At 34.7% G+C, this 17,375-nt stretch overlaps 1 protein-coding gene across 7 annotated transcripts in view; it reads left to right on the top strand.

The window, feature by feature from the left end:
• The window catches only part of SYNE1 (spectrin repeat containing nuclear envelope protein 1), a 287,050-nt gene that overhangs the window by 114,428 nt on the left and 155,247 nt on the right, over positions 1 to 17,375 (top strand). For all 7 annotated transcript variants that reach the window (XM_061988999.1, XM_061989000.1, XM_061988996.1 and 4 more), the window contains 14 exons: positions 722 to 875; positions 1,161 to 1,789; positions 2,449 to 2,628; positions 4,179 to 4,329; positions 5,892 to 6,050; positions 6,794 to 6,976; positions 8,761 to 8,862; positions 9,940 to 10,143; positions 10,815 to 11,022; positions 11,743 to 11,855; positions 12,509 to 12,714; positions 13,791 to 13,946; positions 15,048 to 15,339; positions 16,029 to 16,201. In XM_061988999.1, the coding sequence (XP_061844983.1) occupies positions 722 to 875; positions 1,161 to 1,789; positions 2,449 to 2,628; positions 4,179 to 4,329; positions 5,892 to 6,050; positions 6,794 to 6,976; positions 8,761 to 8,862; positions 9,940 to 10,143; positions 10,815 to 11,022; positions 11,743 to 11,855; positions 12,509 to 12,714; positions 13,791 to 13,946; positions 15,048 to 15,339; positions 16,029 to 16,201 (2,910 nt within the window). The remainder of the gene's footprint in view (positions 1 to 721; positions 876 to 1,160; positions 1,790 to 2,448; positions 2,629 to 4,178; positions 4,330 to 5,891; positions 6,051 to 6,793; positions 6,977 to 8,760; positions 8,863 to 9,939; positions 10,144 to 10,814; positions 11,023 to 11,742; positions 11,856 to 12,508; positions 12,715 to 13,790; positions 13,947 to 15,047; positions 15,340 to 16,028; positions 16,202 to 17,375) is intronic.

Genomic DNA, 17,375 nt, shown 5'->3' with positions numbered 1-17,375 from the left:
TACTATATGTAAAGGAACTTAAATAATAGACCTGGTCAATGACATAATCTTTTAGATGCTTTATCAATATGATTGGTTTACAGTATAGTGATCTTCAACATAGCATTTCATGTTGAAAATTATGTTGAGAAATTTCTAAGGGAAATGAGGAGGTAAATGACAAAGCCTTTTTTAAGGTCAAGGTTTAAAAACGTAGTTCTTCTAGCTGATGAGTACTCTTCTGGACATATTCCTCCTGTGAATTGTGTTCCTTTGAGCAGATGTGACCCTCAGTTACTGTAGTGGAAGGTGAACATGCATCTACTCACCTCATGCCTAAATTCATGAGTCTATTGCCTTAAATGCAATGTTGCATACAAAAGGGTAAACAGAATTGCTATATCTGAAAATTGAAGCTTGGCTTTCATCAGTATCATTCTCTTTGGTGAGACTGCCCCCATGAAAAAACGTTGAAGAACATACCTAGATTGTTTGGAACACTTAACAGTTTATGTGAATAAAACAGTGGAAACAGGAAAGAGCCAAACTGGTGCTTTCAAAGTGTTATCCCCCAGTTAAGAAATCAATACAGCAGTCAACACAGTTGTAACACAAAATAGCATTTCATTCTTTCCTTCCATCTGGAGTTTATTTTAATGCTGTCCAGTCAGCTGTAGTTTTGATGATGGGAAGTGATTAATTTACATTAAGTACTTTCATATTTACATCTGACATCCTCTAGGATCAACTTCCTTCAGTCTCTTGTTGCCGAGCATGGGCAGATTGATGAGCTCCTGCTCAGGTTTTCAGACTGGATTAAGCAGTTTCTTGCTGAACTACAAGCTACTTCAGAGATAAACACAGCTGATCAACAACTAGCTGCATCTCACAATAAGGTAAATTTTTGGATGTAAATATTAAAGACAGAGAAATTGTACATTGCATTCAGCTAAATATTCATCTAAAACTAGCATGAGGACATTTATTCCTTTGAAAATAGATGCGCTGTTGCAGACACATAAGAGATTTCTGTTATTTGACCAGTTTAAATTGTAACACTGAACAGTTCTTACTGAAACTCTTCAGTAGTACTTGTTTTGCTTATAAGTTTAGTATGAAAATATCTTCTGAGCTTTTGACTGGAAAGAGAAATCTAGACCTATTTTCTTTCTTTCCCATAGAATCATTCAATGGAAGTTGAAAGTAAGAAACAGCAGTTACAAAGTCTGAAGGAACATGTAGATAAATTGTGTTCTTTCAGCTGCCCAGAGGACCAGCAGACATTACAGGGCAAGACTGAAGATTGCTCTCAGATCTTCCAGGAGGCAAGTCAAATAATTAGACAAAGACAAGAGGCTCTGGATCAGCTGCAGATGTTCCTAGAGCTCCATAGTACTGCATCAGGAGTGCTCCACCAGCTGAGGCAGACTGTGGAGAAAACAGGAAATATGGATAAAGCTAAATCTGAATTACTGGAGAAGGAACTAAATGATGTTATTCAAAATCTTAACAAGCTGGAATCTATTGCCATCAGTTTGGATGGTTCTCTTACTAAGGCCCAGTATCACCTAAAACATGGCGTTTCTGAGCAGAGGACCTCCTGCAGGGCTGTGGTGGATAATCTCTGCTTGGAACTGGAGACAGTTCAAAACCTACTGGGAACCAAACAGAGTGAGGCAGAAGCTCTTGGAGCCTTGCGAAGATGTTTCATGGAACGAAAAGAACAGCTACTGAAGAGTATTGAGGATACTGAGGAAAAGGCTGACAAGGAGGGCCTGAAGGAGGCAACATTACAAGCCCTCCAGCAAAGGTGAAAATACTATTAATGCTTGAGATTGGCACTTCATTAGTTTGCGGTCTCTAGAATATTTATGATACATTGGAGATATGTGAGTTTTCTGCCTGGCCACCTTGTTTCTTGCCAGCCATAGATAAGCCCATATATCTACAATTAGATAAAAAACTTTCTAAGTAAGTGACCTATTTGGATAAGAGAACACGAGCAGAAAACTTCTTATATTGAAAGAACTGTCAAGAAAATCTTTGGCTCAGAAATTTATTTTCTTCTGAATGAATCCAAGCTCCAAACAGCTATTAGAAATCCCATTTAACATTACTATCTCTACTTATACAGAATTGAAGAGTGTACACGAGCTGAAAGAATTGAAAAATTACTATAATAAAGTATTAATCTAAGTAATTGAGTATATTTCCAAGTCACCGTGTGAGGCGGAAGTATATGTCATATGACTATATATGTATAAGAAAAAAAATCACATTCGAAGTCCATTTGTAACAGAAAAAATGCAGATAACACTCTGTTTTCTGAAGATACTGCGTGAAATGTTAGAAAAAAAGGAAACTTGTTGAACAGTAAATCTAAGAGCAACTGTTTCATTCTTCCTTTCTCCTCTTTTCTCTTGGAAAAAAGTGAAGATAGTAAATTGAAATGTATCTTTTACCTTGCAGATTAAGGATCTTTAACCAGTTAGATGAAGAACTGAATTCTCACCAGCATGAACTCCAGTGGCTCATGGACAAAGGAAAACAAATAGCCCAAAAAGATATCACACTTACTCTTGAGATCGACAAAGAGACAAATCGGTTAGAATCTCTGTGGGAGGATACCAAGAAAATTATACAAGAAAAGTATGTATATCTTAGACTTAAGATGAGAAAGGAGAAGATTCTTTTACTGAAGGAAAGAGACACAATTATTTACATCTAATATCTTCTTGCCATATTAATCCCAATAGAAAAGTGGGCTTGTATGTTAAATACTGAGTAGAAGATAAAACATGGAATACACTAGAATACTTGCACCAATCCACAGACAGGTTGTAAGGACAATACTTACAGATATACTGGGCTTTTAGTTTCATGTTATTGTTCAATCTCCTGGGAGATAAGAAATCTCCGTTGAGATTTCATGATCACTCCAACTAGAACATACTCTTCTTCAAGTGTGTATTTACCTTCTATATTGGATATGTGTTTCTGAGAAGACTACATTCAGTGTTCTTAATCATTCTTTGGTGTAAGTCTTTCTGTCTGCCTAAGGGACTAGATTCATAACTATCATTAGTGTATAATTAATGGTACAAGACAATTTTGTATATCAATGAAAGTTGATGAAAGAAAGTTAGTAAAGAAACTAAAGAAAGTTTCATCTCACATTTTTCTTTGTCTTAGCTGCCTCTTTGTCATCTTTAAAGAAAACTTCTTCAAATGTTGTATTTTAAATGTACACTGTAAAATTGTTAGATTCACTCAGTACTACAGCATCCTTAATGTAGAGAAATTTTACATAAGTGCAGAAGCAAAACAGTTCTAAGCCTAGCTAATACATCAATGGTCATATGCAATTTGCCTGATTGTTTTGGAGAGCTCCTTGGAGCATTCAGAGAAGAGCTAGCTTCTGAAGTGATTACTTTACTTTCTTGGCAATGTTATGTTTCCCAAATTCCTTTCATTGACAAACAATGTTCTACAACTAAATATATTCAAAGTATTAGTCTTCCATCTCTCTCTTCAGTATAAAAACCAAGGATGATTGAGTAGGGTTTTTTCTTCTGTCCATTGCATGAGCAGAAATACTATTTTCTGGAGAGGAGGTGGAAAAAAATATTAGACCTTTTCTTAGCAGAAGATTATTCTGCTCTTAATAGAATGACAAGTACATTGAATGTAAAGTTTTAGACCAAAAAGCATGCATCGGACAATTGTTGGATGAAATAGTCAGGGTTTATCTTGCATTGCTTTGGTCTTTCCTTCTGCTTCTTTTTACCCCGCAAAATACTCCACATTAAAGAAACAAGTTAAAAAAAAATAATAAAAGGAGCTGTGAGTGCCAATGTCATTATAATGTGATTTCCTGTCAGTAAGACATGAAACTTAGGAAGGGCGAAGATTGAATTCCAGTTTCATTCTTTCTTTTTCTCAAGTCAGTTGCTTTGATACCTCATCCATTTGAGATGACGATTCACATATTTCCTCATCAGTGAGATGTTTTGTGATGTATGGACTCACAATGATTTGCAAAACCTAAATAGTAATATTTCCTTGATTAGCACTGCATCCTAATCATACCATGGTGAACCACGTTCTCTGTGCTTCAGAAACATGACAGCAAATTAACATTCTCTTTCCTTCAGAAACATGACAGCAAATGGTGCTAACACAGTCTTTTCACATTACAGAAAGGAGCAATCCTGCATTCTTATTGATCTGGTGAAGGAATATCAGAGCTTAAAGTCAACAATAATGAAAGTCATAGACAGTGCTGACAGTGCTTCTGTGATCAAATCCATTTGGAAGGGTCGTGAAGATGTCAGACGAACTTTATCAAAGGTGATTATATATACTTTAATTTGAGGGATTGAAATGATCTTTGATTTAGGAGGATTTTTCTGTTTGAAAGCTGCCCTTAAGCCAGATTTGAAATTTCTTGAATTTACTGTCAAATCTTGTCACACTGACATTCAGAGTTTAAATTGTAACGATTCTGATACAGAACTAATGTGGTCCTTTCAGCATTTTGATGAGATTCATTAATGTGTATTTGATTGTTACTGTTCATAATTTTAACACTTAAAAATGCAAAATGTTAATTCATATGGAAAGCATAAGTTATCTGCTATTTATTAAAAATACCTTGAGACTATGTCCTTATAGTGTGAGAGGATATTTCAGGTCAACATACTTCAGCGTTTTTCCATATCAGGTAATTAAAATAAATAGTTAGAAGTAAACGAAAGAAAACATCTACACACTTCAGAAATGTGTGCAATTCTTACATCTGCCTCTTTCCTTAAGATGACTTACTCCATGGTATACAATGTTGATACTTGCCATTGAGCAGAGATAAGGAATTTTGATCCCTGTATTCCATTAATTTCACTTGATTATATTTCTGAAATTCTAAATTGTGCTATCCATAGCCTGTAGGAAAACCAGTTCTGAATTAAATTATTTCCTTTCATTCAGGGGGTAATTTTGTTTGGAAGCCTATTGAGTTCTTCATTAAAACTTCATCAATCAGATCTCTGTAAACCTCATTCTAAACTGTGGATATTTATAGCCTTTTTTTAATGGAAAGCCAGAACAGACCTCACAAGTATAACAAAAAAAAATGCATGTAGCTTCCATTTGATTCCTCTCCTTAATGTGAGCCTTGGCTATTGAGAATTCCCTGCTGCAACAGTGGCAACATCTAGGCCTGGAGGAGCTAAAGTGCAGTAAATAGTTTTTACAACTCCTACCATAATAAAGTAGGTGTGGCCACATGACCATACTGCATCCAAATTAGTAGCTTGTCTCTAAAGCTGATCTGTAATACTTCTTAAAGAAAGAAAGATGAGATGCTTACTGTGATACTTTCTCAGTGTACTGTCACCTTTTTAGTGTCAATGTTTTAAAGATTTTCATATGCCTAGAATTGCAGACTTAGAAGCCCTGAAGATTTTGTCTAATTCCTTTCTGAACCCATCTGTACTTTAATTTTGCACAGTATCTAGGAATGACAGATTTTACAATTCTAAAATTTGTTTTCAACACCCTCTGTTTACACTGCTATAATTTCAGAACTGATTTTAGATACTACTTAGTCAATGATGAGTTCATATTATTTAATTTTAGCCATGTACAGTCTGAAGAATAGAAAGACATTTGTGTGTTTCATGTATAAGAACAATCATACTATTTGATTATGTTCAAATTTGATTATGTTTCATGGGAAAGCCATGTTAGTTGCTCTTTATTTTGTGGCATAGTTAAGTATTAGATGATATGCTGAATGAGAATTATCAAGTGCATAACATACACTACTGTGCTAGGAATGGGTACCTGGAGAACTGGATTTTTCTTTCTTTCTTCAAAGCTTCATTAAACAAAGCAAATATTTGTGTCCACAGCATGAAGCTGCCAAGAATGATCTGAGTGATAAACAAAAAGACCTGGATATTTTCACCAATAAAGGAAAACATTTGTTAGCAGAATTGAAAAAAGTGCGTAACTGTGACTGCACTGCGGTAAAAACAGACATGAACTGTACGGTGGACAAATGGCTAGATGTAAGTCTGATATTTATGTGCTGAATACAGTTTTGAATTTGGGCTGAGGTTACAATATTAGTATTTTCTTAGGATCTTAGAGTGAAATTGTTTAATAAAGTTTACTTTGAAGTATATTTCAACAGGTTAACCAAAGGGATTTGGCATCCACTTTACACTGTTGTGACAAATATTTGATAGATTTAAAATGATGTCTTGTAGCAGTGTATGAATGTTACTACTATAAATTTTTTTGGTGCACAGTGACTGTAAATTTGGATTGGATTCTCACCTAATGTATACTAGTATTACTATAAAAAATTAAAATGGACTAAATAAATCAGGCGTTACATTGTGTTAAACTGCACTGTAATAGATGTGGAAAGACAAAGTTATTGCAGCGAAATATAATGTAAAAGCTAATATTTTCCATTTTCTTATTATACTACTTTATTAAAAAAATCCTACATTTTGTAAGAAAGATAACTATAGCTGTTTTTAAATATTAAGTTTATTTGAACATAAAATTCCTTCTCAGTAAAAATATACAAACTTTTAGAAACAGTCTCATACGATTTTGTTCACTTTATAATCTGGGTAATGAAATTGAAATTCAAGTTCTGAATTTATCCCTAACTTGAAGAAAATTATTTTGCCTAGGCCTACCAGTTATATCTGATGCACTTGTCTGGCAACTGGCTGCAAAATAAAGAAATCTAAGATTAATTTGTGAATGGTATTGATATGTTCTTCTCTCCTGAAAGGTGTCTGAAAGAATTGATGACAACATCGACCGATTGAGTGTAAGCATATCTCTATGGGATGACATCATGAAAACTGGAAATGAAATGGATGAGTGGTGCAACAAGTGCGTTTCTCAACTGAACAAAGGCATCAGTAACTTAAGTTCCAGTCAGAGAATGGAGGTTCTCCTGAAAGACTTTCAGGTGCTTACCCATAAATCAGTGATAAAAATGTTCTGGACCAAAATCTTGAGTGAGATAAGGTACATAGATAAGGCTGTGCTGTTGTAGACCACCATGTGGCCTGTTCAAGCAGTGGTACCACTAACCCAATGGCTAGCTGAAAGCATGTATCCCTCTTTTGAAGCTCTTTGTTTCTGGCAGAAAAAAGAACAGCATATCTCTCACTAAATCTAAGGTCCATCATTGTTTTGGCTCTAGCAGTATGTTCTTACAATCACAGGAGTTTCAAAAAGCATGGCATTGGATTGATCTCTGTTCCAGTAGAAATTTTGAAAAACTTCAGCTGAAGTTAAGCATAAAATGAGTTGTTTCAAAAGGTTGATCCTCCAGATAATAAAAAAGATATGCTGGACTGGAGGGCAAATTTTCATGTCAGGTTCTAACACTTTCAGTAAGATGATGTCTTCCTTTTGTGGATAGTGATAAACTGTTTTAGAAACCTGATCATTGTTCAGGATTCATTCTGCCTTCCTTAGCTTAAAATACACTGCAGTTCAACCATAGAATAAGCCATGTTCTACTTCATTTCAAATAAATGATGTCCTTAAGAAGATGCAGAGTGGACATATATAAGTAGTATGATAGAATATTACTTAGTGCCAAATCAGTGTTTTGCTCAGGACAAGTTTTATGTAATATCTTTCTGATTAGTATAGCAATCAGACCACCTGAATTCATCACTATTAAAACTGCTTTGGAATAAGAGCAGCCAGTACCCAAGCCACAGGTCTATCTGATTCAGAGAAGCATAATAGCAAAGACATGAGCATCATGTATATATACATTTGCAGTGACAGAATGCAGTCCATAATATTTTGTTGGCACTTTTTTTTACTAAGGTAAGAGGAAAGGCAGTCAAAGGTCCAGCTGTTTCAGCAATCAGAAGTAGACGGGCATGGACAGAAATAATCAATGCACCTTTTATATGATCCAAAGCAGTGGTCCCTTTCTTGATCAATCACATAAGATTATATCCTGCCTAGCACAAAATACCCCTGGGGATTCTTCTGTTGCCACCTGAACTTCTATTCAGAAAAGATGTTAAGGGCAGTGATTGAATCCTCAAAACTACTGTCCAATCTTTTAATTGGAGTGATCTGTTTGATTTTTAGAAAAGAAAGTTTGGGTAATAGGAAATACACCCCAGTTAATACTTCACAACTACAGTTAATTAAAGTTAAGATGTTCTTTTTCACTTTTTTTTTCAGTAAGTAGAGTATTTCTTCATAACTTCAGTCTCTATGACCAAAACAAATAGAAACACCAGATATGTCAGTATATAGATAATAGCATTTTTTTAATTCACTTTTGAGATTAAAATTTATTTGTGTCTATTTTTTTCTGAGAGCTCACTTTCCTGTAATAAAAAGCAGAAAGCACATGTATTATACTCTACATGCCATTAAGTAGAACCTAACAACCACAGTAGATTTTTCCAGTCAAATAAACAATGACATTCCCATCTTTTTTTTCAGACAGTTATAAGAAACTAAAGCTGTTTGTACACTTTAAATGCTAAAAATGTGTGTGGTTATTTTAATAAAGTAAAAAAATCTCTGAACTGAGTCTAATAAAGGAAAAGAGATGGGACATTTTTCGAGAAGAAAACTAATAGAACAAGAGTGTTTTCCCTCTAGTTTCTCAACTTTGTTTATATTTTTCTTTTTTTTTTTGCAATCGGTGGAGCATTATTCCAATACCTGCATGTATTTTGGTATAAAACTTAGACTACATCTCTTTTACAGTCTGAACTAAAGGATAAAGAACTGAAGTTGGAGCAGCTTAGTTCCAAAATTTCAGATCTCAAAGCACTGACGCATAGTCAAGAGCCTCCTGCAGATCTTCAGGTATGTGAAAGAAAGATATTAGTAATCACAGACTGTGCTCAAATCACTAAGAAGAAATTCCTCCTAAAATTTCTGTCTCTCCTATACTGCCTCTTTCTTTGAAAGTGACAGAGACAGCATATATCATTATATATATATATATATATATATATATATATATATATATATGGAATTATATGATTCTGTGATTCTCAGTACTTATGTTATCTCAAATTGTTTCCTTTATGTGAGAGGTTCAGAAAACTCAGGTCTACTCATATGTTTCATAATAACCATCTGTCCAGAGGAAAACTTAGATCAATTTATTTTGCAGAATATCACTGTTAACCAATGTACACCCATTTTAAACTATATAATGAAAAAATTAAATTGTACTTCCAATAAAATAAAATTGATATATTAATGCCAATTTGAAAATAAAGCCTCATAAACTAAACATAAATCCCAAAGTTATTTGCTAGTATTCAAATACTAAATAAGCAAACTACAATATGATCAACTCATGTCAATTCCTTAATAGAATTTTCAGTAATTGCTTATATATAAATATTACTCTATTATTACTGATTTGTTTTACTGTCTATCAGTAATATGTTTAGAGCTAACTTCTACTATAATTTCACATGTTGCTGTGTTTGAACAGGTTAATGAGCAATATTCTAACATTTTTATGTTGCGTTCATTTTTAATCTGCTTTATACTGAAACACTTCAAGCCTTAGTACTCTGAAACATCACCAATTGATACCTCTTTTTATGGAAGTGATTGTGTTTTGGTCATGTTCTGTATATACGGAAAATTAGTAAAGGGAAAAGGCCAACAGTTTAATCTTTCAGAAGCAGATAATAACTTCAACAGTTTGCAGCCTGGCTTTTTATAAATTAGCATCTTTTCTTTGGATTCCTGTACACCTACAACTTAATCCTGAGCTGCTGACATTTTAAGAGTCTTTAGTTATGGATGTATAGAGAGCAAAATGATCATTGTGTGTCACTTTCTACCTTCTATTTTTTCAATATCCATTGACCATAATTACTGTTCTATTTAATGCTTTAATACATAATGTCTTTCATTTAGTTTATAGAATCGGATTTGAGACAGAAACTGCAACATGCCAAAGAAGTGTCAGAGACAGCAAAAGAGACACTGAAAGATTTCAGTACCCAGAAGATGCAGTTACAAAAGTTCATTGATCAGATGACGGATTGGTTAACAACATTGGAAGAGACACTGCTAAAATGTGCAAGTAACCTGAATTCTGAAGCTCTAAATAAAGTGAAGGTTGGTGCTGTAGAAAATGAATATGCTTTTTCTTATGCAATGTTCTTTGGTTTTTTTATCAGAGTTTTTGCTGAGCATCACACATCTTGTTTTCATGAAAACATCTGTTTTCATTTGATAAAAACAGATATATCTACTGCACAGCTGCTAGAATAGTAGCAAATAATACAATGATACTCTAAGAAGTTCCATCAGTGAGCAAAAGATCTAATTTATTAACTTCATATACACCTTTTAGAAAATAGTAATGAATAATAGGATATTTGTTGTGATAAGAACCGGTTTTGTTACATTGAACAGCTCAGTCATTACTTTAGCATATTTATGAGTCTATGGACTCCCTTGCAGTTCAAGTTATGAACCTATAACTCATCACCATAAATGACACAGAACTGAACTCAGTTTTAACACAAACTTCTACCTCAGAATTCCTCCTCTGTCCTCACATATTGCAATTCTTTTGGCTACATCCTAGAGCTCTCTTGATTGCATGCAATTGTGCACATCATACATGACAAGCCATATGGAGATTTCTTTCAGCATGAGCACATGTTAATGTTGATATATTAGCCATTTGTAATTTCATTTTCAAACAAATATTCCTGTCTAGTCAGAGGAATCTTTTTGTTTTCTTTACAAGTGTCATATTTGTGTTGTAACTTCATTTTCAGGAAGCACAAAAAGACCTTCAGCTTCAGCAGAGCAATATTGACTCGACCCGTGAGAACCTCAACAACTTGTGTCGCAAATATCATTCTGTAGAGCTGGAAACTCTCGGTGGCACTGTCACCTCATTGATAAACAAGTATGAAGCTGTGAATATGCTCTGTTCCAGAACACAGGCCAGCATACAAGAGTCCTTGGAAAAACATTTCCTCCGTGAGTCTTCAGCCTTGTTAATATGAGCCATTAGCCTGCAGCCGTGATTCATTCTGGAGTCTGCCAGTGTTTCCAGTGATGTCATTGCAATTACAAGTTTATTTTTGTATGGAACCTTTCAGAAAGTCCTGTTACCAAATGTTCATTTGGTAACTGCTACAAAGGAAAGCATTTTACAAAACCAGAATTCAACTTTAAACACATAATATGCATGAAAGGCAAGCTCAGCTCCATCTTTCTTTACTCTTAGTGTACATCTCTGTTACATACTCTGTGTACTGGCCACAAAGATATGTATATAACTCAGTGGAGATGTTTATAATGTAGAAGTCACCATCTGAAGGATTTCCTGGGCTCCCTGGATAGTTAGTGAAGTAGACAATTTTTAATCTTAATACGTTAAGATATTAATCTAGGTATTAATCTGACATAAAGTTGGGATATATCACAAAGTGAAAATGCCCGTTTATTGCCATTGACTATAAAGGAGTGCCTAATGTGACTGTTCCAATTGTGATGTTTACAGTGGAAACACCTATTTGTGAAATGAATCCTACTCCCCAAGGCCATGAAAGGCAATGAGACGCTTAGCTTTTACACAGTGTTCCTGAAGGGTAATAGAATTGTGGAAAGGCAGCTCTAGAGTATTGTGGAAAATCCTGCTTCTTTAAAAAAAAAAAACCAAACTATTATTTTCTCTATGCTTTCTTATTAAATAAGAGTCTATGAAAGAATTCCAAGAATGGTTTTCTGGTGTGAAGGCTACAGTAAAAGAATCATCTGACAGGTCTGGAGACAGCAAAGCAATAGAGGCAAAACTACATGACTTGCAGGTATAGTGAACAAATTTTTAAAAAGGTAATTAGCAATTTAACTATATGTACCCAATTGTAGCTCTAAAATAATTTGTAGATGCTATAATTTATTTTATTATTTTTTTTAGAAAAGGTAATATAAGAATGATTCAAGACAACAATATGTACTATAGAGGGAATACAAAGGAACCTTTTCACTGTTCCAAGAGATGGGATTATAATTCCTGGAAGGTTTATGTGTAACTAAACTATTCTTGTTTCCAATGTTTAATGCTTTCTTCTCTTCAGATTTTTTCATTATTGTTTATTCAATCTTTCAGATGAACATTGCTGCATCAAAGCTTATCTGTATAGATTTTGTATGGGATAGGACACAAATAGCAGACACCTACTACAAATAGACGTAATTCCTGAAATGTATAACATCTACGAGACATGAGTAAACTGTCCAGAGAAAGACAAGACTATCTTGGGACTAAACAGGAAAATTGAGCTTTGTGAATTGTACCACCACTTAACCAAATTTTATTTGAACTATCTGTTTATAATTTTTTCCATAGCTAGACATGCCTCACATCTCGTTGGGGAAATCTGACCACTTCTAATCGAAATGTTGCTTATCTTTAGTTATTAAATCTTGCATATTGAAAATGTATTCTTTTATTACACAGACTGTGCTGGATTCTGTTACTGAGGGACAGAACAAATTAGATGCTGCCTGCAAGGAAGGAGAAAGTTTGTATGCTTGCTTACCCAAACCAGTTGTGAGCCATATTCAGGAGCAAATAGCAAAGTCCAACCAAAACTTCCAGGAATTCCTCAGCCACTGTCTGAGTGATAAGAAGGCCCTGGAAGCTTGTGCCTCACACCTGGGAAGGTGAGTAATACCATTAGTCACATACAGAGTGCATGAAATTGTCTGGCTACAGAAACACAGGGCACAATTTGAATTTTTTTCCATTTGCTCTAGTCCTGTTTGCTTTTTTTCTTTCAAAATATTTAAGAGCAAATGAAATTCTCTGCTAGAAACAAATCATCAGGTCTTGCTTCAAGAGTATTAATTTGATTAAAGAATGGAAGGTCATGATCATATATGCAGAAGATCTGTGTAGCTCATGAAATCCCAAATGAGCAGCTGGGATACCAGTAGTTTAAATTAAATTTCCTGGAAGGAAAAGGTGGGATGAATTTTCAAGTTCTGTCCTGGGGTTTGAAGAGAATATGCTTTTTACACAACATGCATCTATCCTGCCCCATTTCAGATGGACATGTTTCCTAAGAAGCTAATAAACACTCTTAATTTGAAAACACTCTTAAATTATTACTTGGAGCTTGAATTTTGAGAGTTCAAATAGTTCTGGGTATAACTAGATTCAAGACTGCTGCTGACTGAAAGCGAAGTAAGTGTAGCAGTAATGGGTAAAACAGAAAGATGAGATGATGTGCCTTAATGTAAGGAAAAAGTTTTCAAACTTAGGGGCAGAACTTTATTTTCAGAGTTCTGCTTGCTCGAGATTCCATTTATGTTTTGTTAGAGAAATTGAAAGCATTGCACTTCAGGTATTATAAGTTTCAATACTGAGTAAAAGCTCATTTTTACACAGTTTTTAATCTTAGACTAAATCATTATAAGGATTTGGAAAAAGATTCCTTTTGGTTTGCCTTTATTTAGTCTAGTAATAAATGAAAGTACTGCCACTTTAAATTTTGGAGGCTTTTTTCTCACTGTAGTTCCCATGATTTTGCTGAACATTTTTTGAGAGTTGCTGAATATTTTTAGATTAGTACTCACTGCGGAATTATGTTTTGTGCACAACTCTTACTCTCAAAGCTTGAAGTTGATGCCTAGCTTTATTTTCCTGGTCTTGTGGATATTGAAAGAATGAGTTAACTTTGTGCTAACTTTACTCCACCTAAGAAATGTTTTTAAGGGAATATTCATCTGTTTTGTAGCTTTGAAGATCAGCACAAGAAACTTGGCCTGTGGATGCATGACATGGAAGAAAGAATAAGCACAGAAGCATTAGGAGAGAGCAAAGAGCTTATTGCAGAGAAGAAAAAGGAGGTGCAGAGAGTAGAAGAGTTCCTGGAAGAGTTACTCAATTCAAGGTAGTATGAAATATATTTTCTAAAATAGTGTCATTTTTTTCCTCTGCTGAAGCAACAGTGAAACTAAACCATTAGGGTAAAGTATATTTAGAAAAGATAGAGAAAGATATTGCAGCATTCTCTGTGAAAAGAGGCTGAATCCAGATACTTCCAGTTTTAAGGGAACTATAATTCGAAGCCACATCCAAAAATTTATTTTTATACATTTCCCATTAAGAAAAGCTTATGCTACTTCATTAATAAATAGAAACTGAAAAATATAATTAAAAAATCTGAACATTATTATTCTTAAAAATGACACTTACCTTTGTATCTATTTAAAACAAAAGTGTTCAAATAACATCCACATTGGCTGTGAAATCTTTCTAGAATTCAAACTTAGCCAATAGACGGTGAAGTAATTGCCTTTTTTAGTATAGTGCTTTTTCAAATTCTTTCATTTATTATTAGGTTGGTGGAGATAGAACAAAAATAGTACTCTAGTTGTTCAAGCCTCACAACATGCTAAAAGGAAACAACCAGTCACTACCTATCCCCTTGAGACTGACGCAAGGCATTTTGGTCTGATTTAAGTTTGTTGTAAACATGTGGTATCAGGAAAGGTGATCCAGTAGATTGAGATTAACTGAGGCTGTATAAACCCAGAGTTTTAATCTCTTTTACTGACTGTTGTACTGAACCCCGGAGTCAGTGTCTAATCCTGGACAAATGACGTGACCTTTCTGTCATGCTTTCGTACTTGTCAAAGACTATGAACTTCTCAGAAGATTTGGCAGGTACAAAAAGGTAGCAGTTCATATAAAACTGCAAAGTCTGATAGATAATTAAGTTAGCTTTTAATTTAAATGTGCAACACAAAGATTTTAGTGTGATCATTTTGAGAACAAAAATATGGAAGAGATGACACTGTACACAACTAAATATTTTAATCAATATAGAAGGCTTGTACTTCCTTTCAGTCTCAGTTAATTTTTCTGTTAACTATGAGCTCTATCACCAGTGGAGTAGGTGATTTTGTCAATGACCATAAATTCTGATAGTTGCTATAAGAATATCATATACTTTCTGAAACTGGTTTTCAGTTCCATTGTTTTATTTCAGGGAATCTTTTGATAAGCTGTCCCAAATGGCACAGACTTTAAATGAAGAAGGCCATGGTGCAGGGAAGGAAATGCGCCTGGCTTCTCAACATCTCACCAATTATCAAAATATGGTCAAAACTGTCAAGGAGAAGCTGCGCACATGTCAGCTTGCACTCCAAGAGCATCTCACCTTGGAGGAGGCATTGCAGAGTATGTGGTCATGGGTGAAAGAGGTTCAAGATAAACTGGTGGCATCAGAGAGCACTCTTGGTAGCAAAGCCACGCTGGAGAGACGACTGACACAAATTCAGGTAAAGGAGGATACAACTAGAGATTATACATTTTGGTTAACATTAAGTGTTGGCCACATCAGTGGAAAAGGAATATTTTATTGTTTCTATGAAGGTTATGAAGGAGAGGATCAGAATTTGTGATTTTGACAATTTGGAAAATGCAGTATGAGAAATAGGATGGAGTTTATTGGAGACAGGTGCTGGGTGTTACATTTAATAAGGAATAACAAACTATGAAACTGCATATTCAGAAAGCTTACTAATGGAATGGAAGCCTTGGAGTACTTGACATAGAGAGGCTGTGACATATGTGTCACAGGAGGTCTTCAGGGACAGTTTAGATCAACATCTATTAGGAAGGTCATTAGTGTAAGACAACCCGCCATGGACTTTCTCAAACTTTCTTCTAGCTATGTGGTGTTGTCTTTCTATGCAATGCTTGAACTACTCATTATCTACTGCAATGTGAGTGATATCTACTGCAATGTGAGCAGTGAAAAAACCTGAATGGTTGTGAGAAAAACTGATGGATCACTAGCATATAACAAGGGACAGGTACTTAAAAGACAAGGTGTCTTGGAATTCATACCAAGCATAGCTGTCAAGGATAAATGAGCTAAGAGAAGATGGTGTCCATTGTTGAAAGAATAACAGCTTTCACCTCTCAGCACATTACATTTGATATTTTGACATATTTTGCCTCATAGGAGATCCTCTTACTCAAAGGCGATGGTGAAGTTAAGCTGAACATGGCCATTGGCAAAGGAGAACAAGTGTTTAGAAGTAGTAATGAGGAAGGACAAAAAGTCATACAAACTGAGCTACAGACATTGAAGGATGTATGGAATGACATCATCAGCACCTCCATGAACTGGCAGAGGTAAAACTCCATGGAAAACACAGGTCAGACACTGCCATCTTTGCTTAGAAAGAGTGGTATATAGGAGTCAATTCATTCGTTACTGGTATGTGAGGGGGAAGTTGCATTATCAGAGAGAATCAAAATTGCCTGGATAAAATACAGCCTTCTATTAAAAATATTATTTGATTCTATCAGATATAGCAAATTTCATATAAGATGGTACTTGATGGTAATTTGAAAACAAATAAAAATCTTTCCAATTCATATAGAGAAAAAGGTAGAAAGGGCTTTCCAAGTTCTTGAACCTGTACTTGGGCAGGACCAAGAACATGTGACAGATATTTATATACCTTTTCCTTACAAAACTGTAGAAAAGTTTCTCAATTTTATCTTTAGTTACATTTTTCTATTTAAAAAAAAAATCCAATATCCACTCCAAATAACCTTTCTTTCATTTTAAGCTGATTTGTTCTTCTCTCAACCTTAGTAGCAATAGAACATTTTTCTTATTGCCTGTTGGGAGACTATTTTGTGTATCTGAAGGCCTCCATCATCTCTGTACTAGATAAATTGATGTTTCTTAGTTTCTCAGTACTAATACGTTCTGGACATCTTTCCGCCCTTGTTTGTTTTTCAGTAGATTGCACACTATCACTAGTTTGTCTGTATTTTTTTTGAAAGATAGTAATTGAAAATGAGCTGACCTCTTACTGTATTTGAGACCTTATTAATTCTGAATAGTGGAGTTTCCATTTCCCTCGTAAAACACTCTTCTGAAATTTTCCTTTCTTTACAATAGTATTATATTGTTGAATTTTCTTTACTTTATCCTCAACTACAAATCAAACGTCCATCAATCTCCAAATCCTTTTCCACAGTACTAAGCCTAGGCAGTTATTGCTGATTTTTTCATTTGTATATCTATCTTATTTCTCCTTACTAAGTAAAGCATTGCTTTCGTTATCAAATTCCAGCCTTTTAAAATGTCTTTTAAGAACACCTGACATTTAAATCCTGTCTTCCAAACTATCTGCAGCTGCTTGCTGTGAGTTTTACATGCACCTTCTGTTCCATCATCCCAGTCATTACCAGTTAGAAACGGGCCTTTGGTGAACTTCTACATGATCCTGCTTCCTTAGTTCTCTAATGAAAACAACTTTCCCATAGATTAGAAAACTCATAGGTCTGCATT

The sequence above is a fragment of the Colius striatus genome, chromosome 2 (genome assembly GCF_028858725.1).
Source record: "Colius striatus isolate bColStr4 chromosome 2, bColStr4.1.hap1, whole genome shotgun sequence".
Taxonomy (NCBI): Eukaryota; Metazoa; Chordata; class Aves; order Coliiformes; family Coliidae; genus Colius; species Colius striatus.
The sequence above is the reverse complement of the archived record's forward strand: the minus strand, read 5'-3'. Positions and strand labels throughout refer to the sequence as shown.